The sequence below is a fragment of the Phasianus colchicus genome, chromosome 5, assembly GCF_987193195.1.
Source record: "Phasianus colchicus chromosome 5, bPhaCol1.hap1.1, whole genome shotgun sequence".
In the NCBI taxonomy this organism is placed as follows: Eukaryota; Metazoa; Chordata; class Aves; order Galliformes; family Phasianidae; genus Phasianus; species Phasianus colchicus.
In genome coordinates, this window is record NC_143440.1 from 36,819,626 (window position 1) to 36,844,518 (window position 24,893).

The window sequence follows — 24,893 nt, forward strand, 5'->3', positions numbered from 1 at the left end:
TTTATTTATTTTTAAATTAAAACCCTGGTTACTTTTTCCAGCAAAAGGCAAATAGAAAACAACAGTTCCTTCTGCCAGATGCAGGTATGACAGGAGGCTGCCTTAAGTACCATCAATACAAGATGCACATGCTAGACAGAGACACAACCAGTGCGTTCTTGTGCATAACAAAAATGTGCCACGGTTCATTGGAAATAGAAGTCATCTTTGGGATCCTATTTCTTCACAAAGTTCAGAAATAGTTGATTAGTTTTCATTAAGAGCTGCTTCTCTCTTCCTGGCATCTATGTAAAATAAAAAACAGAAAAGCCAGAATTAAGTAAGAGAGTTCCAGTAGCAAACATCCAAAACCACAAAGAGAATACAGATGGTTTGTTTTCAAAGGATAGCACTTCCACTTGAGACTGCTGATATGAATTCATCATGTAGACTTAAATGCTACATGAACCCACAACATGTTAGCAAGACAGTCCTACTAAGGTTTTGTTTTGTTAGCATGCTGAAGCTGAATATATGAAGTTATGCAGCATTTAAGTAGCCCAGTAATCTTTCAGAGACTCCAGATCTGTGGTAAGTTTTCCCCAACTCTTGGATCCTTGTTTGTAATCCCATCTAAGAATGAAGTCTCTATTTGTTCTGCCTGCCAGCTACAGAAATGACAGCAATCTACTCCGAAAACCATTTGACTAATTATGATTTTGATGGTCTCCAGCTGAATAGCACACTTGAAAAAGAAAGAATACTCTCAACACCACATTCTGAGGAACTGCCTGAGGCAGTCCCTAAAGACCAGAAATGAAACTGATCCAAACAATGCTTTGAGCACGAGCATAGAGCATGAGAGCACATCTGGATACTCAGTCCCCTACTTGTATGCTAGTACTACAGTCCCAGGTGCTGCAGACAGGAAAGCTGGAGTCAGGTCATCCTGGGGTTCCACAGAAATGTCTCTGGGATGATTTCAGGCCATCTGTGAAACCAGCTGAAAGCAGGCAGCACATGGAAAGCACCATTATCACAGCTACTCTAGCAAACTGTCTGCCAAAAGGTGTGCTTGTATGTGTTTATAAACTTTGTTTCTTTCTAACTTACATAGTCTATACATTCCAAGGTCATTGTGAATGTGTCCATGCAGAAGTTAATCCTAAAGTAAAATTAACGTCTCAGCTATAGTTTTAGAAGAAAAATCAAAAGTCACCTCTTCCATACTCCCCATCAGGTTATTGAGGCCAGGCCTTAATTTTCTACATTCATAAGTGTCCTACTTCATCTCAAATCACTAGTCCTAAAAACGAAGGCCTTACCCTTCTAACTACAGTATTTTGTAAAAGTCATACCAGTTAAGTTCCTGAACTTTTTTTTTGCTTCTGCTCTTTCTTCAGCATCAAAATACCACACGGTCATGGCATATCTATAAAAGAAAGAAATCTTATGTTTGGTTCAAATTTCGTTAATAAGTTTAATTCTTGTGAAGAAATCAAACAATAAAACAATTGAATTCGTGAATTAAAAAAGGATACAAATGGCACATATCTGAAGACAAATACAGATAGCACTTTATATGTGTATTCAAACAAGTAGGATAGAAATATAGGTGAGAATTTCTGCTTCAAAGCATAAAAGAGTGCATAGGCCCTGGTAACAGAGGGCAAAATAGGTCACAGACCTCTGCATGCTCTTCTGTTCTGGGATGCCTTTAGGCAGCTTGGAGCTGCCCTGTGTCACATCAGCTTTTCATAGCCTGGTGACAGACAGTAGCCCCAAGAATCCCTGTAGTGTTATAAGGGCAAAAGTGTGACCCAACATTTCCCAGCTAAACAGCTATGCCCAGCTTGGAAGACTTCTGTCATTGGCAAAGGACTTTTTTCTATCACATAAAGAATTTTATCTTTCAAAAATTCCTCATTTGATGAAATTCCAGTAAAATACGAAATCTATTCAAAATCTGGCTATCTACTTTTTATGCACATATGTCTTAAAACAAATACGCAATAGCCCTAATTTTAGATACAAATGCTGAGATATTGGTAGGAGCCATGCTTTACTTTTTCCTTGCGAAACTTCAGCATCAAATGTACTACCTACCTGGTTGCATAAGAAGGCTGGACTTCATGAGGGTTCCTTCGGTCTGACCAGAAAAAAAGCAACCTATCAAAAATTGGCTCAACATCTGCTACATAGGACTTCCCTTCTGGGAATATTCGAAGAATTCCACCATGGAGCTGGAAGAAAAGGAGAAGTTATTTGTTACACACATAAACAGCCACATATTGATGTGAGTAACAACTTATTTTCACCTCCACACCATCCAAATATAGTTAACATTTAATGATAACTAAGGCAGCTATATGACAGCACTGGGAACTGTACACTGTGTCTCCTGGCCACCTCAACTTTCAAACAGTTTGTAATGTTTTAGCATAGATATCTGGGTAAAGTAAATGATCCAAGAAGGAAAACAGTGGCCCTGTCACAAATGCCCAGAAACTTTTGAGTTTCCAGCCACATCTCTGCAACCAGTGGATACTGCAGGGCAGATAAGGATGTTCCACTTCAGTGTGAGACCACAGCCTCCTCCCAGCAAGTGCAAGAAAACTGCTTATGGTATTTCAGAGCCTGTATTTTGTAAAATCACGGAATCCTTAGAGTAAGAAGGGATCTTTAAAGTTCATCTAGCCCAGTTTCCCTGCAATGAACAGAGACATCCACAGCTAGATCAGGTTGCCCAGGGCCTGATCCATCCTCACCTTGAAAGTCTCCAGAGGGCACCAACCACAACTCTAGGCAATCTGTTCCAGTGCCTCATCACTCTCACTGTAGAATACTTTTTCCTTATATTTTACCTAAATGCACCCTCTTTAAGCTTGAAGACATCTTCCCTTGTTCTATCACCACAGATCCTGCTGAATAGTCTGTCCCCTTCTCTCCTGTAGCTGCCCTTCAGATTTTGAAAGGCTGCTATTTCACAGAATCACAATTTGATTGTTTAGAAGTGTAAAAAAACATCTTGTGGTTTATAAACCCTTATTTTGTCTCCAAACTAAAAGTATGGTAAATTCCAGGCTGACTTAGTTGTTTTTAGTAATATAGGCAGAAGCAAGAGTACCACCCTGAAAGGAGACCCACTGGTGATCAAAGATGCAGAGAACAAGCTAAGCCACATGCTTGTTCCATCCTCTTGAATCATAGATTATGCTGAGCTGGGAGGGATCCACCAGGATCACCAGGCCTCGCTCCACACAGGACCACCCAAATTCCAAACCTATATCTGAGAGCATTGTCCAGATACCTCTTCAACTCCAGCAGGCTTGGAGCCAGGCTCCCTGGGGAGCCCATTCCAGAGCCTGACCACTCTCCATCATAGAGAAGAAAACAGTTGCAACTGCATTAAGAACTCCTGTAAGTCTAAATGCTAGATTTGGGCTGTCACTTTATTCTGCTCACAGAATCCACTTAATCCCCTGAGGAATATGATTCTTTCTAGAGTTTCATTGCTCTTTTTCTCTAAACAAAACTAAGTGCCACAGCCCAGTGCTTACAAGTGTTATTCTATAGCAACAAAACAATATGTGTGTGGGATGGGAGACAGAATGATAAGGAAACAGTTCAGATTCTTACTTCCAAGAGGTTGCTATAAACACCAACAAATACATGTAAAGCAAAGAAGAATGGACCATTTGTTCAAAAGTTCATCACAGTTCACAGAAGCAGCTGACTTCTCCAAAGCTCTGTTTCCGAAGTAGTTTTTCTTCATGCTCTGCCTCAGCCTTGTGGCTCACTCACCTTGGAGTCCCAGTTCTTATTCAGGTAATAAATACAGGTGATGCAGCGCCCATCGCCGTTCGGGTTGTCCACATGACGCACATACCCAGTCCCATTTCCAGGATAACAAGCAACCATAGCCTGAAAAAAGATAAAGATTGTAGAAAACTATTTCTCCAAGATGCCCACATTCATTTGTTCTTCCCTGAGCATCCTCCCATCACCAGTTTTGCTCAGCATTTTTCAGATTATATGTACAAAAGCTGCACGAGGAGGAATTTTCACACAAATTTTTTCACTGGGCAGATCAGCAATGTGAAATTCCAAACAGGAAATAGATAACCTTCATGTTTCACAGTATATGCACCAAGACAAAAAAACAACAACAACAAAACAACTGGTATTTATGATGCACTATTTTTGTTCTCTGCAAGCTACGTGACTTTGAAGCTGTTCGAGATGAAGTTTGCTTGAGTTTCTAAAGCTGAGCAATCATTGCAAAACTGAATTTCCAGTCATAATGAAAGTAGAAAGTGGTCCCAGGACATTACGCCTTACTATTTCCATCTTCTATTCATATCTTCTGATCTCTGTCATATACATCCCGTTGATCCAACACAAAGTGAGGTTCCCCAGGAAGGGTGGGCAGAAGTCCACAGAGCAAAGTCTAACTCTTTTGAGCTGTGTTTGCACAGGGCAGCACATGTTTGCTTTCACAGACTGAGCCACAGAACTAACCAAACAGTTTTCAGAAGCTTTGATCATCTGTAGAGCTGCTGAAACAATCATTTCATTCACCATGGAAATTTCACCTTGACTGATGAGATAGTGTCAGTATGAATTATCCCAAACCACATGACTGAATTCAAGATGAAGGGTCTTAAGAGCGTTTTTACAGCAAAAACATTAAACTTGAGTTAACACCATTAGCACCTAAAGAAGGGAAAAGCAGGAGAGACTGCTGGTTGGATACAAGATCTTTGTCCCAGAGTCACTCCTTCACTACTGGAACCACTTGATATGATACCAGTCACCTTCTTTGGGGTTTGCTCTAAAAACATGGCAATAGAAATCCTGTTTCCACCCATACAACATCTCCTTTCATTGCCAGTATTAGCAGCAAGAGTGATGGTAGATGACAGGATATATTCATTTATGGACCTGGACTCAATATTTAGAAGTAGTCTCTCAGGGCTAAGTAGGGAGGGTGATCATACTCCTCCATCTCTGTTAGGCTGCGCCACTGCCTGGATGCTGCTTTGCAGGGGCACATCGCAGGCTCCCTTTCAGCTTGCTGCCTATCGAGATCCCCAGAGTCCTCAGGTTTCCCTGGAAAGCAGAGCAGCCCCCCAGGAGCTCTTCCTTCACAAAGGCAGGATTTCACATTTGTCCATGTTGAATTTCATGCGAATGTTGCTGGCCTGTTTCTCTGGACCATCAGCTTCCCTTTGAGTAGCAATCCCGCCCTCAAGCACATCTACTGGTTCTCCCTGCTTAGTGTCATTTCAACTTGATAAGAGTGTGCTCTGCCATCTGCTTCTGGTCATTGATAAGATGGTTAACAAGACTGGTCCTAAGACACCCCTGTGGTGCTGCATTTGTTACCAGCCTACAGATATAACACAGCTCATTAACCACTACCGACCACATGCCCAAGCACTCAACTGGATTTTTTACACATCTAGTTTTCCAGCCATCCAAACAGAAGACATCCTAACTTTTTTATCCAAAGTCTTGTACATGCTTAATCCACAGGAAGACTATATGATTTTGCACCACTGGCATGACCTGCCCTTAATAATTTGCCAACCACGGTTAGCAACAGCACTGAAAATACAGTATAGGCTTTACCAAGAAAAACTGAAATTTACACCTAGGAATACCAGGGTTCTTGGATTTTGCTTCCTGGCACACATAAAGCCATGGTGTTCATGGTATTGGGATGGGGATAGAAGTCACTGTCAGCCAGCACAATGGATCCCTTGGGCCCTCTGCTACCAGGAACAGGATTTGGGTAGTTAGGATGTACATACACACACCTACAGCTGTAAAAATACAGTTCTGCACTTCAAGTGATGTGTAAACTGGCTCTGCTTCTTCGCCATGAGGACCAGCAGAGTAGTACCTGCAGGTAGCAGTAAGTCACAACTCGCTCTCCACCCAGACACCTCAGGCAACCACTGCTTTGAGGCTGGTGCCTCATAGGGACAAGAGAACATGCTGAACAACTGTAAAAACCTTTAATTCTCAGCCCTCTCTTATCACACCTGGCACTTGGTAGGTTGCCTTGCCATTAGTGCTGTCTGCTCTGTTGTCATTCTGGTCTACAAATGGCTTCATAGCTAAGCTTACACTTCACTATCACTCTAATGCAAAGAACTGAAAATGAGTTTGTAATAGGCTGATGGAAGTCACAAACCAGCTGCAGTGTAGGGATGCTCTGATGGAGCTGTACCCACACTGAGGGGGACAACCCTCTTGCACACGCCCCCATTCCAGCACAGCAACTCACAGAGGTGAGCTCTTAACCCATCCCATGACAAGTGAGCTGCATGAAGCCTAACAATTTAAATAACCCTACTCTAAACCTGGTCCCTGCATGTCTGGAACGTGACCCCGGCAACTGAGAGGGCAGGAAAGGAGACAGCAGCTTCCAATAGCCAGGCAGCAGGCCAAGAGTGGGATGCAAGCCTCCATCACAGCCAGCACAGCTGCCACCAGGGAGATGCAGCCTATGCTGCAAGATTACTGAACTGCCCTCAGAACTACCCAGTGCTACAATTATTAAACATCATAATAAAAAAGGCGCTGGAGAATAACATATTTCAGGCTAGATCCTTAAAGGGATTTAGGTGCTTTGCTTACCACTGAAATCCGAGCATAATGCCAGAGTTTTCCTTCACATAGTATCCTCTGTTAGCAAAACTTGTGCTTCAACTTGGAGACAATGATGCATTATTTACCACAGGCACCTTTTGCAACCACAACACACAAAGCCCCTAGGGATCAACCAGCAGAACAATTCCCACAGAATCCAAGAGCTCTGGCCTTGCTATAACTTCACTTTAAGAAATTTTGCTAGTAGCAGCAAAGGGAGAAAAGCAAAAGTTCCTGGCATGGAGAATATTTGAACAAAACCTTAAACAATGAAGGGAAATCATTCTGGTCCTCCTAAAACTACATCAGGTTTTATCAGAGAACTGGCTGGAGCAGCTCCAGAGCAGATCAAGCTCACTTCAGCAGGGACTCCAGCTGTTAGCACTACTTTTGGATTCATTCAAAGCAAGCAAGAATAAGAGATGAGCTCCACGACCAAGACTTAACTGGTAAACACTGGTATTTGCCAGTTAAGTGGAGGTACTAGCAACAAAAGCTGGAGTGTGGATCATGGTAATTAAGCCATTCACCCCTCAGGTGAGGGAGCATCAATGAAAACTTTTTTTTACTGTTATGCCCACAGGAGTGGGCTGCTTTTTGGGGGAGCACCTCTTTTCATCAGCAAATTTCAATTAAACTAACTCCAGCAGACAGCAGGAAACAGAAACATACCTAACTTCTTTCGTTTGGCAATACAATCCATGGGCTTAACTTCCCACAGTAAGCGCCAGAGGAAATTTCTTCAGCTGCTCATCTTATTTTGAGTTAAAATAGATGGATTTGCCTTATACAATAGCTGAAATTTAAGAACCAACATGTACATGCATACATTTGCAATCACATACACACTGTATTTTGACGACCAATGCTCCAGTGGGTCATAAATTAAAGCCTACAAAACTTGGAAAATAAAAAGCAAATTATCAACACTTCAGTTTCTGCACTGTCATTATCAGAAATGTTAGGTATCCCAAGAGGGTGCAAAGCAACCAGCTGTTAAACAAGCAGTAATCAGCAGCTTTAGTAAGGAGCCAGGAATCATCAGGAAGCTCCACGCTGCACAGAACTTGTGAAAATAAGTTATTCATCCTTCAGTTTTAAGTATTATACTCAGGTCAACCAGAAAAATCTGCAAGTCAAACAGCAAGACACCAGCAAAATTTGGAGATGGATTAAAAAAAACCAGCAGTTCCACAGAGAGGTTTTTCCCCTGCTTTCCAATGTTTCTAGCAAGGCAAAAAAACATGTTCTCTCAGCTGATAGCCAGGACCATGCTGTGAGGCATCATTCTGCTACATTTCAGAAAACAAGCAGCACTGAGTGGACTGATACTTTCAACAAAACACTTCAGAAAACACCTCAGCTAGAAGATGCACACAAGCTGAACAGGAGACCACAATGGCAGCAGGTAAGGAGGAGATGCTCTCCTCGCCTACTGCTCAGCCACAGCCCCCACATGCTCCTAGGGTCAGTTGCACAGGTGCTGCTGCAACCCCGCACTGATCTCAGCCTTTCCTTTCAGAGCTAGTGATCTGCAACCACAGAAAAGTGACCTGTGTAACTCCACCCTGCCAACACACACGGCCCATTAACTAAAAACTAACTTTTTTTTTTTTTTTTTTTTCCATTTGCTGCACCAGAGTCATGGATACTGTTGAACAGCTACCACTTTTAATCCCTAGTGTAGATGACCTCTGCATACAGCTCATGCATCAAACAGTTACATTCAGAAGTCACTTGTAAATCCTGTCAGATGAAATTGAACAACCATACAGATAGAAGGCAACGCTGACCCAAAATACTGGTATGGTGGCTGCCAGGAAAACCAAGCTACTAAAAAGAATTAAACAATGTTACAACCAGTGCAACTTTCAGATACATTTTTATTTGGCTGCAGCTTCCAAGTTTCCAAAATTTCAATTCAATATGAGGTTTCTAACCTTCAACTCGAGTGAAAACAAAAATCATTTTGTCAAAATTTAGGAAATGAGGATTACTGGGGTTCACTTGATTGACTTAGGTCTGACTGCATATTGCACTCAAACCGCTTTTAGTTTGCCAACAGTCTGTACAGCCAGAAAGCATAAGGCACACAGCATGCTCCACATTAAAAGAACATGAGTAGTCTGACATTTGATGATCAAAGATGAGAGATTCTCAGTTGAGGCTTGTCTGACACAGGCACAACAGGATGTTTATTAAGTACTTGCTTGTTGCACCCAATTGTGCTCAAGTGTTTGTTGTTTTTTTGTTTTTTTTTTTTTTTTTTTTAAACTGTGTAGTACATAACAGTTAAGTATAAAAAAATTCATGAACATTATTAAATGCTAGTTTATTTGAATTTATGAAAGTTAAAATACTCAACTACTATACCGAAGAATGAACTATGAAAATTGGTCTAATTTATTACCTTGTAGGTAATTAAATTGTTGGGAACAAAGAGAAGAAGGAAATTACGTTAAAATAAAAATAACAGAGACATTAGCTTCGTGCCTACTGGAAACGGAATCATCAGTTCCAAGGGGCAAAAACCTGCTCACTTCGTTCACACAAATCACAAAATGGGCTTCAGCAGCAGCATTGCATGAGAAAACATTACCTCAACTTCTCAGCCATAACTTGATTCTCAGCCTGCAGTCAACTTGCCATTGGATTTACAGAGCTAAGCCTCACCTTCTGCTTGGTCAGCTTCTTCTTCTGGGGTGGAAGCAAGAGGGGAGGAGGTTGTGAGGAAAAATTATATATTATATAATTAAGAAACACTGGAAAAAGGGCTAGAATTTTGCAGGGGAAGTCACACATATCTTTTCACTTCAACTATCATCTTCATACTGAGGCCTAAAGCCAAGCAGCATGGAAAACATCTAAAAAAGTAAAAAAGTTGATAGAGATAATAAAAACCCTGGGGCTACCACCTTCTTCCATTAAGAACAAGGCAAATCAAACTCCATGAATTCACCTTCAAGCATTGTTTGCCTGACACTTCCTTCATTAGTTTGTAAAAGTAGCCCTAAGCACAAAGGTGCCTGGGAAGCAGGTGAGAAGAGTCTTCTGAAGGGCCAAATAAGATATGAATGACTGATAAGGACCCTATACTGGGAGACTACTTCTCTGTGGAAGTCTGGAGCAGTGCATATTGGACATACATCTTCATTCCTGCTGCAAGAACTTGTAACTGTACAAACAATTCTGGTTTTATGGACAAGATTTTAGCCAGTTGGTCTGGTATTTGCTTCTCCTTGAATGGGCGTGAGCTTGATTGTCCAACTGAGACCTTCCAAGACCAAAAAATTAACCTTTCTCCTTATTCCATTTTGGTCTTTCACATGCACCACTATAGCTCAATTATCACTTCCAGGGTTCACAGAGACATATTTTGGAGAAATTTTGAGTGGCTGCCTGAGAGTGGGAACTGGGGAGAATATCGCTGAAAAAGATAAGTTTTCTAGAAAAAAGATTCAGAAGTGCTGAGGTTATCTTTACTCATTATACTTATGGAAGTAAGACAGAAGATTGCTTCTACTCTTAGTTCCAGAAGAGGTTCAGTAAGCAGAAACAAAAAATTACACATGAAAGTTCTGCTTAAGAATTATCATCATACCATGTTGATGACTGGCATGTTATCCAGCAGAAGCTCAAGGGCCCCCAGTAAGAGTTCAAATCTTATGGAATTTGTCTGTAAGGCAGCTAGATCATGGATTGACACTGATTTTAAAAATGAACTATTAAAATAATCTGTAACATGGCTCATGAAGTTTTTCTAATGATGGACAACAAAATTTAGCTCTTCGTGGCTTAAACAGTCTTATTAAGAAGGACAGCTTCAGCATAAGACTATTTTTCTTCTTTTCTTAGCAGAACATCCACTTTGAGATAAGTGTGGATGCTCTCCAGTTTCCAGTTGGCTACCAGGGCATTGCCACTATACAGTGGGAAGGCACAGGGCAACCATAGTACAGACAGGACCTGAGCTGGCAGTAACCATTTGCAGCTGCCAAGAGAATAGAGAGCATTTGTGAACTGAGCTTGGAGACAGCAGTGAGTTTCATCAAGATCTCCCTGTTGCTAGATGCTTCTTGGGGTCCCAGAATTGGAGAGGCTATTCAGAAAACTGCAAAGGACACGATGGAGGGGGAAGGTCTCCCTGTTTCTAAGGAGAATAATCTGTTTTTTGATTTCATGGATGAGTTACATTTACCTTCTTCCATATACTGTCCGGATTGTTATTTTATTTGACTTAACAAAACATCTCCTGTTCTCAGGCTGCCACTCAGACTCTGTCTTCAGTCTCTTGGCAAGACCAGGAGAAAAGAGAAGACTAAGGTTTAAGGAAATAAATCTAAAATTGCCATAGGATCCCAACTGTACTTGCAGTGAGCACCTTTGTCTCTTCTAATTGAGAAAAAGATTAACCTCCTGTCTCGTATGTTTAATAATCCACGTATTCCTGCATGTATGTCAATTAACACTTTTCTCCAGCTCCTCAGAGCTCCTGTCTGACATTCTGCAACAGGAAAATCAGGTTAAGACTTATTTTACATCATCCTCTGACCTAAAACTAGTTTTTAAGCTGAAACATCACCCAGTCATTGCTCCTTGCAAGTAGGCAGAGACAATACAGCTACAACAGAGATTAACGTGCTGTGAAGAGCAGACATGCCATCGCGGCAGGACCTGAAATTTAAACGGCTATTGCCAGTGAATTAATTCAGTCAAGGATATTCAGTTTAAGCCCCCAATTAGCAGCTGTAAACATGCGCAGTGCCCCAGTGTATCAATAAAGGCTGCTTCAGTTCGGAAGGACCGCCCACTCTCGGCTGTCAAGCCCTGGCTGCCGGCCAGCAAGATGATGGCTTAATGACAGTGCTACGTGCAGAGCGTGAGGCTATCGGCAATCAAACGCAAACTTTCCTCCAGAGTACACTTCATAGAGAAGCTGTGGAGGGAAGAGGAAAAAAAACATGTTTGCAGCACGCACCAGCAGGGCGCTTCTCTTTGCTGGGTCTCACTGGTCTCCCACACCTGCATGCCTCTTACAGATAGGCTAAAACATCTGTGCTTCAAAAAAAAGTGCCCTGTGATTTTGCACTTTTGGATTACTTTTGCCTGTACCTGAAGGTCTCTTTCATCACCCAGAAAAGCACTTTGCTAAACCTCTCCCCCAAGAAGCAAGCTAGGATGACTAGCACTAATGAGAAAGCTCCACATGCATCCAACGTGGGTGCACATCCAGCATGGGTACAAATCCAGTGCAGGTGCACATCCAGCACAGATGTAGTAAACTCTGTAATGAGCCCCAGGGGGCAGGGAGAAGGCCACCCCCGCGGAAAGGGGATTCGTCAGTGTGGGCTCATTAAGGAAATATGTAAGGATGTCCCTGGGTGTTCAGGCTCCCAGTGGGGAATAAAGGCATGGCAACCAGCAAATACATCCGCCACGGGATATTCCCACCTATTTTGTAAGAAGATAAGGTCATAGCTCATTTACTATTCCATTCTTGCATCTGTTGTCAGGAATTAAGACCTTTTCAGTTCTGCTACTTACTAATCACCCAGAAGATTACACCACGCTTTTCACTGCAACATTTCAAGACTTCTGTGTATTTCAAAGCTCTTACAGGTGCATTAAAAGAAGGCCAAGAAAGACAGCCACCACAGCTACTCCTTGCAGGTTTCTTGCTGCTATCAGAGCTGCTTGAGCTGACCAAAGCTCCTTTTCTTCGTTACCTGTCATTCACTTTTAAACCTGTGGGCCCAGGGTGAGTGAACAGTGCTGCCCACAAGCCTTTATCCCCTAACACCTGCTAAGTGGCACCTGCTGTGCTCAATGTGCTCAAACATTTCACCCCAAAGGTGGCTGTGAACCACCATCAACTTGAAGACGACTTCACTGGGGACAGACACTCCCCTTCACCCCTGTCTCAGCAGCATGTGTCCCTCCTTGCTACCAAAGGCGGCAGGGTCCAGACTGAACACTGTCACACAGCAGTACCCTAAAAGTGCCTCAAGGTTGCTCACAAAGCTGTTAGAGCCATTCAGACTTCTAAGGCTGCTCAGACATTACTGCACTAAAACTGAGCTGAATGGTTTTCAAGTGTTTGTTATCACAGCAGTATTGCCAAATTAAGGCTAATTGATGAAACCAGTTATCTCCTACTTTAACTTTGCAATGAAGCTGTCTCACTTGCCTCCTGCTCCCCCCACCTTTGTGAAGGACATTGCCTAGCTAACAGCACGCTTACTCTGCACAGGACTTTGTGTAAATTAATATTTATGGGTAAACTCATTAAAGCTACCTATAATAAATTACCATCAGAAGTAATATTGCTGTGCCTAAACAACATAAGCAATCCTTATCTATAAGGCTTTGCCTGCTTTGGCTACCCTTGTACTTCACACCAATGCAATCTGTTGAGTCTGGGTGCAATAAAAAGGGGTGAACGTGTACATAGTGACACAGCACTTTTCCCCACAGAAAAAGAGAGAAGCTGTTCAAATTCAAGGCCGTTTATGATGATATAACTATACACCTGTTCTAAGGTTAGGCAATAAAAACATATTAGTAAATAAATAAATCTATCTATTCATTTAAGTGTGGTTGTGCCCCCAGCCCACCATCCACAGTTGATGCTCATATCAGCAAGATGTGCATCAACAGGAACTAGGCAACTCTGAGCAAAGAAAGCATGCATAGATACACATATGAATGCACATGGCAAATGGAGCTCCATCCATCTGTACACCCTTGTAGTTGCATGTTACTATTTACAAAAGCCCTGGACCCAAAGTTGAGGAAGCTTAGTCTTAAAACCCAGCTGGCAGGCAGCACCAGAGCCCAGACGTGAACTCAGTCTGCTAAAATCCCACTTTTTTTTTTCCTACTGGTCAAGATTCTCCCACAGATTTATGCTGCCACCACCTGACAAAAAAGCCCAGCCCCACAGGCTGACAGTATGGCAGTATGGCCACACACAGAGACACTAGCCAGGCGGTGGCCCTGTGTAGGATGTGGCCGTGGCTGCAAGTTTCCTTCCCAGCCCCCTTCACTCTGCTTCTCTGCTGCTTCCTGCAGCCTTACCCAGTAGCTCCCACAGTAACAGACTTCAGAAGGTCTCAAGACAGAATTTGGGACCAGGACTTAAAGTAATAGTGTTTCTCAGCATGCAAGGTAGTTTTTGCAGGAAGCACTGCAAGCGCTAAGCAGGAGGTGTGGTCTCTAGCATGGGCTCAGGACGTTTCCTGAGGATGCAGAAAGCCTGGAGAAGTCTTTCTGGCTCTGTTCCCTTCATTTTCCTCTTCCTCTCCAAAAGCTTTCCTCTCTGGCATCCAGCATGATGGGAGCAGTGTGTCCTCAGAGCCACTGCAGGTGTGGCTGACAGGGCTGGATGGGAGCTGCTCTCTGGGGGTACTTGCTGGGCAGCCAGGGCCAGCAGCCCTGTCCCTACCTCTGCTGCTTGTTGGGATGGAGACAAGAGAACAGGGGGTAGGAAACCCCCAGCAAGGGGGTGGTGATACAGATATATGGGGGCCAGTCAGAGATAGAGAGGTATGAAAGCATCAGTAGGTATGGGAGTAAAATGGACATAATTTCTACATCTGGTCACCAAAAACAGCAACAGTGCTGCTGTTTTTCCTAACTGCAGCCTAATTATCGTGCTTAGCTGAAGTTTGTTCTGTGGATTGTAAGCAGTGAGACAGGTTTTTAACCAAGACCTAGCAGAAGACAACTTAACATGAAGAACAAGAAATAGGAAGTATTTCTATCACTTGCAGGCATATTAATTAAAAACAAAACAAAAAAAACACCAATATACAGGTCAACAACATTTTCATCCTTGCCAAGAAATTATCTCTATAAGTGTCAGGCAGGCACTGAACCTCTAAGCCACTAGTTAGGTGCCAAGTTGTGTATTTGGAAATGTAAGTGAAATGCAAAACCTTGACATGTCAGCCTTTGAAAACTATCATATGTTAAATTGCAGTACATTTGCCAGCAAGGACTTGCATTTGCAAATTCTCTCACTGCTCCTCTGCAAAGAGGAAGCATGTAAAATACTTAACCAGGCATTGACCTTTCCTGTTGGCCAGCTCCAGAGACACCATGCACATGCTGCACAGCCAGAGGAAAGCAGAACTCACGTTAACTTAGGAAAATGGAAGCAATGGTAAATACTGTAAAGAATGAAGTTATCAGTACATCCTGGGGGACCCTGTTCTCTTCATGCATGGCTAGTCAGATACCATGATTTGAATACCTCAATGGAAGGACATGCTACAGCACTTACAGTGAAGCTCCTCCCTTTTCCTCCTTCAAACTACTTCTACCAGATTCCGGAAGGGAAAGGTGTAGTTACACTTTACATAGTCTGCAGCAGCAAACACAACAAGCACAATTTAACCAAGGAATGGGAAAGCTGAGAACTGAGATTTAAAGTACCATTAAAAAAAAAAAAAAAAAAAAAAAAAAAAGCACACTCCTACCAAATTTCTCAAGTTTTGGATGTTTTTCCACCAGCACCCACTGCCTGGAGCTAACTGCCAAACATTGCTGTGCATCCCAGGCTCTCCCCACTCAGGCAGCATTCCCCAGCCCGCACTGGCCAGCATGTACTTCCCCATATGCACTGCTGGAATAAATCTCCTGGTACAGGAGCAGGTTTGCTTAGAGACAAACAGTAACGAAAGTCAGAAACAAATCCTAACTGCCATCTACAGTGTGAACAGCGTGCATACTTAGCCTTTCATCAAGAAAGGCTCCTTATTGCCTTCCAAGCAGCAAACAAAAATCTGTTTCAAACCCAAGACAAAACAGATGAAGAATTAGGGCAGAACAAGAAATCACAACTTTTCCTGAAGTAGTCTAAATACTGTAGCACAGTCCAAGCCAAGCACAAGAGGATGTGCTTCAGACTCATTGATTTCAAATGGACTTTAAAAAAAAAAAAAAAGCTTCAGTGAGTTCCTGATGTGGAGTCAAATCTTTAGAAACATTTATCTTGTCTTACCAAATTGTATTACAAAAAAGTGACAGTGCAAGAAATAAGGTCTATGCAAAGATTATTGTGACTTAGAGAAGTGAAAAAATGCAAACGTTTTTTGTTTGGCCAGTCAGATCCGAAAAGAAAGTAAAGAGTATTCTGATAAAAAGGATGAGAAATATACATATACACACACACACACACACTTCATATTCACATATACGTTTTTAATATATATATTTTAAAAAGTTATTCCTTGCTGCAAAGTAGGTTGCAATTCTCTGGTGTATGCCAAAAGATGTGGTTACTCTGCCATTTCCAGTTGACAAAGCTTTAGGCAAACTGTTTCTAGACTGTATAGACAGCTTTCTACATACACTCCTCTAATCTACACTGTTCATTTGTGCCATGGGTGGCTGGTGGCACAAATGTTTGCTGAGCTTTCGTGGAATCATTATGTTCAGTAAAATCTCTTGCACTATTTTACTTGTGCAAAATTAGAGCAACGAGCTGCGTCTGTAACCAAATGTTTTCCATTACGTGTTTTGTGATGGCACTGATTTTCTTCATCTGTGCATCTTATCGAAACACAATGATGACAAAAAATGACTATGGGGAAGAGCTCCTCTGTCACTGAGGGACAGAAGATGCAGATGTGATTGAGTGACAGAGGGGAAATGGGGCTTACAGCTCTCCAGACCGCTGCAGGAGCGGTATGAATGGCATGGCTGTGAATAGTTAAGCAGCAGGAGACAGTCTACTTGGCAGGAGCTTCCTTCATTATTTTTCTTCCCCCTCCTCACTGTCTAAACATCTAGAGAGATCTTGCTTTCCTGACCAACTCCCTGTCGTCTCTTTTCAAAGCAATAAAAGATCTGAAACAAATTGCTACCTAATGTAAAGCGTAAATCAAAACCTTTTGTAAAGTCACCCTGCAGTAGTTATTCATAACCCTGAGCCCACCAAGAGGATATCAGCTGCCCTTGCACAGGTACCAGGAGCAGTTCCGAAAGCACCTCAACCCTACATCTCCCCTGTTAATCCAATAAAACCTTTCCAGATCCTTAGGGAGTCTTATGCTGCCGGCAGCTTTCTAACAATGCTTTCAATTCTCAGCACTGAAACAGAAGGATTACAGTCATGATAAATCCAATGAAGGGCTCCCAATTCCCTCAAGTTGCATATCCTCCTCCATAAGTCTAAAACCAGCAACGCTTATTCACCAGCTTCCTTCCTGACCTCCTAATTCTCACAAGCCATCCACTGCAAGGTGGACAAGCACTGTGTGACCTGCTAGTGCTGAAGGACAACTTACCTTTTACCTATAACACAATGAGGGAAAGGCAATCCTTAAAACAGAAGCAGAAGAAAACTTCTTAGAAAAGTAAGTATTTAATAATAATAATAATAAGTACTTCGTAAGAGTCATCTTGAAATATTTGGTAAGTGTTGATCTCTAAGTGTGCCCAGTCCACTCAGCAAGCGTCAGTTTTTCATCTACTAAAAATGCATTCATGTTTGGGTCACTGTGATTTTACCTCCTTTCTGATTTTATCTTCCCTCTGCCCCATCCCTTCCACATGTGGGAAGGAATCATAGAATCATTAATATTGGAAAAGACTAGTGAGATCATCCAGTTCAACCACCAGCCCATCCTCACCAAAACATGTCCTGCAGTGCCACATCTACATGGTTCTTGAACACCTCCAAGGAGGGTAACTCCATCACCTCCCTTGGCAGCCTGCTAAGCCCCATCACCACCAGCACTGCTGAGAGAAAAAAAAGAAAAAAAAAAAAAAAAAAAAAGAGTTCTCTCTAGAAGATAAAAAGGTGTAGCAGAAGAGAAAAGGGAGGGAGAAGAGGCTTCCAGGGATTAATCTAAGACAATTGCTCAGGAGGCAACATCCAGGATAAGGCTGCGCTAATCGAGTAAGTCTGGCAGTTGATGAAGCAAGAGTTCACTTTGTCATCAAGTAAGGACATCAGGGTCAGCACAGGCAGCTGGAATTCTTAATAGAAAGGAACAAGTTCACTTTATTGTGTACATGTTGTCCTGCATCAGTGTTACCAGCATCAATGCATCTTCATTTAAATGTATGCTGTTATTAGCACTGAGCTGTAATGAACTCAATTGTTCATTAATAACCACCTTGGAAAAAGGCTGTCAGCTCATCCCTCCTTGCCAGGCAAAGGGGCAGTGGGGGGCACTGCTCTCTGAATCCCGCAGCTTTCCCTAGCAATTCTCCCAAGGACACTGTGCCTGACAGTGCCATACACACCCATCAAGTCCAAAGGACAAACACACCATGACCCAAGTGGCACTTATGCCACCTGCTTACCACATTCCTCCCCACACAGCTGGGTAAGGCTTACATCGGCAGCTAACAAGCAATGAGCCCTTATACAAAAACAAACCGAGAGGCACCTATTTACTTAGGACTTGTGAGTAATATGGATATTGGCATGCACATCATTATGGCTTCACCTGCAAGTCTCTGGCTTTACAAGCTGACATAGCAGTACTGGAATGGACTGGTACCAAAACAGCTATTGCAGTGGGTAAGCAGGTACTGAGGAAGATGTGCTACCAGTATGTGGAAGATTGTGGAAAAACTTCACTGCTCTGCCATCATTATATAGCTCAGGAGTCTAGTAAGCCTCATCAAGCACTGCCTGCCTGCAAAACTACAGACATGAAAAATATTGAATAAACTACCCTGAAACTACAGATGCATGCACAAACACTGTGCCCTCCATGACATCTAACCTCCACTCATTTCCCCTATCTTGCAGGAATAGCTAACTTTTGTCTCCCTCCGCATCCTGAGTGCATAGTGCAGGGATAGGCTCCTCAAGGAGACCAGTGGGTGATTTCAGACTTCTCCTCAGCAAGGGCTGGGCACGAAGGCCAACAGCAGCCACCGGCTGGCAGAGGCTCTGGTGCCACGCTCACTGAGGATGGTGCAGTTTCTCCACTTCTGCCATGAAGTAAGCCTATCATCAGCGCACTAAACTCAGGTTCTTAGGAGCGATGACATGAAACAGGTCTAAGCTTAGGTGTTGAAGTGAAGTGGCTTATAAGCAGCTTAAGGACAAGCTCCATTAACATCCTACCAAGGCCACCCACGCTCCTGAGCTCACTTGTGGGCACATGCATCACTGTCTGTAAAATATTGATCCACTTTGCCAATACTCTATCCCTGCTGATAGATTGCAGAAAATAAGCGTATTTTGAAACTTTCAGAAAGTCATTGAGAATAATTTGATGAAAAACAAAAGCAAGCTAATATACCCAGGTTTATATTCATTTATTGCTCTGACTGTCAAGTAAAAATTATACATTCCTGTGTATAATTAACCAAGCTAACTAATCTTGCTTGACAAACACAGATATAAACATCAGTTTTGACATGGAGCCAAAGCAACCACTCCAGGATCCCTGCCAATGCCGAATTCCTCAGTCTGATATCATAAAACGACTTGTCTGCTGTATTTACAGTTCCAGTGGCTCTGGACTCTGCCGGCAGCCAGCCAGAAGAACAGATTTGAACCTACCTACCCATTATGCCAGAACATGTGCATTTGATTAGGAAAAAAAGGAAGAAAAATTATGCATATTTCTTCTGGATGGCAGTATGCATCAGACCTCCCATTGTCAACTAATTGCAAGGCATGCTGCTATGCAAGTATCAGAAATCCTTTGTGAAGAACAGTGAGCCAGTATATTTCTATAGGCAGATCTTCAGCTCTTCTATCCTGCTCCTTACATCTGCACCTCAAATCAGAAAAACCAGTGTCTCTTCACATTTTAATTGCAATGGACTGAAATTGAATTCTTATGAGCATAGAATAGAATTTTTCTTTTTCTCATAAAGAAATACAAAACTGTTTTGTCTCATTATCTGATCTGATGAATTTGGAAGAAGAAAAAAAAAACCCAATTTGTGACATCTTATGTATTTTTTAAATCCTTAGGAACGGAAATCTTGGTAACAAGCTGCTAGACAGGCCAGGTTTCAAAACCTACCTACGAACGCAAACAAGAAGGACCTGCCTCAGTTTTCAGCTGTCACTCATGAGCCATGCAGTGCCTGCTTCTCCTGTGACCTTCATAGAGAGCCCACCAGGCTCTGGGTGACTGGGAGGTATGCATCATGAGGATGCAGAAAGTGTCCCAGAAGAAGACTGAAGAGCCCACAATAAGCTTTTGAAGCACAGTTTTCAAAAGAGTTCACATCCCACAGGGACTTCTAAGTAAATGAAGCTCGAATTGAAAACATTTTTTAACTTCTGGCCATATACTTGATATTGAACAGTATCACTTGGATTCTGAGCTTAAAATGTCAGCCTCAGGCTTTCTTCAATAGATGTCAGCTCTTAGGACTAAGGCTTCTTGCCTCATTTTGCAGCTCAAGGTCTCCACAAGTCACCCTCACATAGATTTCAACTCACAACAGCACCAGAAGGGTATCAGTGACATGCAGCAGACTGTGCCACTGCCAAGACCAGGGTACAGAGTTCACACCAAGCTCTACCAAGCCAGCTTGTCAGGCCCTCACATCTGTGGGACCAGTGCACACTGGGCCTCAGTGCTGACCTCGCACAAGTGGCCCAAAGCAGCAGATCCTGGCAGAAGACATCACTCAGGCACCCTGCCTGACTGCAAGGAACAGCACTCTTCTCCAGAAAAGCAGTGAACAGGGGAACAGCCACATCCCCTCAGGGACAGGCAAGATCCTCTGCCTCCCACCGGAAAGACTGCACACACCCAGGGCTCCTTCAGCTCTGCAGTACCACTCAGGCTGCTGAAATGCAAACTCCACAGAAACTAACGCACCTGCAGCTTCCAACCTATTTTTTTTTTTTTTTTAAACTATCGTTGCCTTGGATTCTTTACTTATAACTCACAGGGATTTTTCACAAGACATCTGATCTGCAGAACTTCACACCTGCCCCCGGATCATTCCATAACACTTGGCAGGCCCCTGTGTCACCTCCACACTTTACATGCAGGTGGTTTCATGCCTTTCACAGATGGGAAGACTTCCAGCACCAAGAGCCGCTGAAGAACCCAACTATCACCAAGAGAGACTTTGGAACAGAAGGAGCTAGATGCTGTAGCACTTCATCAGCAGCCTTGAGATACCACTCGTTTCAGGGCACTCCAGGTGATTGGCCTCACATGGGATGCTACTGCCTTGCTCATCAGCTCCAGCCAGCAGCCAGCCACTCCCTACCAAGTACCAGAGTTCCTGCAGCATGCAGATAGGTCATCTGTCCTTGGGCCAGAGAGTCTCTCTGTGCAAGGATGTCAATCTTCTCATACCAAGAAGACTAAACCCAGCTCAAATACATCTTGGAGAGATCTCCAAGACATTATCCACTGCAAAAAGGGAACCACCAAATTAGTTTCCTACCAAAGAGAAACTCTACTTTAAGAGAATGCAGAAGCCAACTAACACTACATGGGGTCTGCATTAGAAGAGCACTCTAGAAGGATGTTATCTGGTTATTTTTATCTTTTAACCGTGTCAGCTAATATTTTTAAATATGACTTGTTCCAAAGATAAATTTGGATCACTGCTTTGCAAGGATGAAAGGTTACATTTCATTATCAGCCCTCAAGTACCAACCAACAGCTCTTAAATGTATCCGGTACCCTTGTAAAAGTTTAACTTCCATCCATTCTCTTTGATGCAATCTCAACTTTCTTGCAATGGTGTTGAAAGTCAAATGGAAACAACAAAATCCTACTCTGACTCATTTCTCATATGTAGCTGCAAGGAAAGCTTCCTTTGTTGTACAAGAGTCTTTCTTGTCTTCTGATGTTTGTTTAGCTACAAAAAAAATGAAACCCATGAAGCATATTACAGTAAGCAGAAATTTAGCTCATAAAAGCTCATTTATTAAGAAAACTTCTCCTACTTTTCCAATACTTAGGCTGCAGATTAAAGACATACTATCATTTTAAAAGCTTAAATATATAAATAGTGATGAGGCCAATTCACTTCCACTACAAGGGAGTTACCATGTAGCCAAAGGCTTACACTTTCAACAGATTGCTATGGAACTCTTAACCCTATCTGTCAAATATTAATTTCCCTAACCAATAAATAATAGCACATCTCTATCTAAGAAGTGTTGGCCCAGTTGCTCAGAAACATCTCCCTCTGAGAGGTTCTCTGAGCATCCATTTCTGTGCACAGTTGATAATACAAAAATACACACACAGAAAAAAAATCATACTTTTAAATTCAGCATGTGTTCACAAGTCTTCAGAAAATAAGCAAAAAGGGCTGGTTTAATGGTGGAAGGAGAATGTCCATAGGTGACGTGGGAACCTGCATGCACTGCAGGAGTCACTTGATTAGTCATGGGAATAATCTTCCTGGCAAAGGTGTCCCGCATACCAGCTACAGATGACAGCTGCTACTCCCATATCTATGGCATTTATATTATCATTAAGGGATTGGTTACCCTTAATTTCAGATGGAAAATTCTCTGCATTTAGTTTTGCAAATCATACTGTGCCCCTTTCAATCTCATGCTCTCGTGCAGCATTTCCACATACTACTTGGAGTCTGATACTTCCCTGGTGAATCACAAGGGCCAAAAGACTCGATAGCAAGCAGCTTGGTACTTATTTATAAAACAAGTTCTGTCATGTGTTACCGCTGTTGGCACAAAGTTGTGGCAAGACCACAACTCCATTTCAAAGACTCTAAATCCCAAGAGACCCTTCTCCCCAGCCAGCACCAGCAGCCCTCTCACATCTAGCTGAGTTTTTCCCCAGATACCTTGCTAACATACAGCACTGCACCTTCAGAAACCAGGCAAACAGAAGCCACCCAGAGAAGGATCTGAGATGCCCTTAGATGCGTGATCAAGCAGACTGGGTATTCATACCTCCTTACACCACAGATGAGTGAACGCTGGTCCACTCATTTTAACTAAATCTACCCAAGCTTTAACCAGATTGATGGGCAGTTCAGTGGGACTGCACAATAAAGCCGTGCTCCAGCCTTGTGTTTTTCCCATCACTGTGTGGAAGTGTGTGGGGGCCTTCCAACACACAGGTTCAAAGGGGTTCCCTAGCAGCTGATAAACATGGCATGTTAGTTCCTTCATTTTTCTGTAGAGAAAAAAAGAATCTCATCACCAACCACACATCCCTATAGTTTGTTGCAAGTTAGGATCCAAGCAAATACTTAACCTTTCATTTGTCTTTTAATTAAAAAAAAAAAAAAAAAAAAAAAAAACCACATCATTTTTATTTCTTGCACTTCCGAAAAAGACATGGACATTTTAGAAGTATACGACATATTATGGAATTCAAGTCAGAAAAGAAAAGAAAAAAAAAAAGAAAAGAAACAAGGACATTTTCAACATTCAGGACAAAGAAATAAAGTTGGTGCCAAACCAGCCTGCTTCACCACAGCAAGACAAGGACAGAATAACGAAGTTAGGCCAAACTTAATTACTGACATAAAAAGGCCAAATTTCATTGGGAAAGAAATCTACAACGGTAATACACAGCGGGGTCCTCTCCATTCCCAAACAAGAGAGTCTCGGAACAAAATACAGACTCTCTCCTACCAAAACAAAAAGTTTGCCGTACTAAGACAGAGCATCTCTTACTTTGTGCCAAATCCCAGAGGGAGCAATGATAGCCTCTTCAGCTGTAGGACACCGGCACAAACACTGAAACTAGTTAGGACAGCCTTGCCGCATTGCCGCGAGTAGCCCAGCAGCCCGATCCAGCCGCGTACGGAGGAGCTCTCCGTCCACCTGGACCAAGTCCCTGAAGGACAGTCAAGCTCACGGCCGGGCTGTTCTGGCAGGGTACTCCCAACACGGCGGTGCCGGTTCCCGCAGCTGGGAAGCGAGGTTCCGACGGGACGCAGCGCAATGCCATCAACGGACGAGGGAGCGGCACTAGGGACGAGGCACCGGGCTGTCGACCCGCGAGGCCCCACTCCGGGAAGCCGTCCGTGCTCCCCGTCCGCCGCGGGCGTCCCCAGGACAGCGCTCCCGGTGCCGCCCCGAGCGGCGCCGCGGGATCAGCCCGACGGGGCGTCCCCGGGCCGGGAGCGGGGAACCTCCCGCAGCCACGAGCAGCTCCGCTTACCTTGGAGCGTTCCTTTACGTAGTACTTGCCGAGCCGGCTGCCGCAGTACATCACCAGGCGGTCTATCAGCGTGAGAAGGAAGTTGATGGCCTCGCAGCCCTCCTCCGTGCCCCCGATCCACTTGATCTGGTCGCCGCGGAGATGCCTCTTAGCGACACCGCGGCTGGGGCCAGCCAGCTGCCCGTCGGCCAGCTCACCGTCACGGTGCATGCGCTTCACCCGCTCCAGCACGCAGTCGCCCACCACCTCCCCCAGGAAGTTGTCCAGGTAGCAGAAGCCGATGTCGTGCAGACACGGCACGACGTACTCCAGGGCGAGCCTCTCCAGGTCCAGCCGCATGATGTGCCCCAGCGGCATGGCGCGGCGGGGACGGGCGCGCCGCTGCCCCGCAGGCACCCGCCTTGGTAGGTGATGCCCGCCGGCTCCAGGCCGGGACGGGACGCCGGGACGGGACCAAACTTTGCAGACGCCCGGACGGGCTGCGCGCTGCTCCGCGCCTCGGCTCAGCCCCGCACCTCAGGGACGACGCTGCTGTCGGAGCCCCGCGCTGATACCGCTGTCACCGCACAACACCGAACCGCTCTCTCACGACGCCCGCAGCCCCCAGCGCTTTAAGGAGCGGGCGGCAGATGGCCCCGCGCTGATTAATACGCGGGCTACGTGCGGGATGTGTGCTCGCAGCCCGCCCGCTCCCGCCGCGCCGCCGCACGTGGGTGGAGCCCGCCCGGCACGGAGGGCCACGCCTCCACCGCGCCCCCTGCATCCACTGCAGCCAATAGGCGCTCGGGGGGCGGGGCCTGCCCGAGGGGAACAAGCAGCGAGCATTTCCACACGTGCGAGCGGGCGGGCGTGGCTGCGGGCAGCCGGCACAGCCCCTCCGAGGAGGGGGCGGGGCCCGCGCCATTGAGGAATTCTCCGCCGGCATGTCGGCGGCGCGGCGCGGCTACGAGCGAGGCCGGAATGTCCACGGGCCTTCTGCTGCTGCCGCTTCTATTCGTTTCCCGAAGCGGCTGCAAGGGCAGTCTCAACAACGGACAAAAACATTTCACGGGGCATCGGGGCAGCTTCTCAGGGCAAAGAACACAACGTTTCGTGAGAGATTTATATAGTAAAACAGCGCTTCCCCTAATTATTCACCCCACAGGGCTT

The 24,893-nt window shown here is 44.1% G+C and overlaps 1 protein-coding gene across 1 annotated transcript; it reads right to left on the reverse strand.

Moving 5' to 3' along the window:
* EGLN3 (egl-9 family hypoxia inducible factor 3) lies at nt 1-24,472 on the reverse strand. Its single transcript, XM_031593798.2, has 5 exons — nt 23,745-24,472; nt 3,784-3,903; nt 2,086-2,222; nt 1,338-1,411; nt 1-284 (listed from the first exon to the last, which is right to left on the reverse strand). Exons 1-5 carry the CDS (start codon nt 24,099-24,101, stop codon nt 247-249), a joined length of 726 nt encoding a protein of 241 aa, XP_031449658.1. The 5' UTR covers nt 24,102-24,472; the 3' UTR covers nt 1-246.
* Between the last annotated feature and the right edge of the window lie 421 nt (nt 24,473-24,893).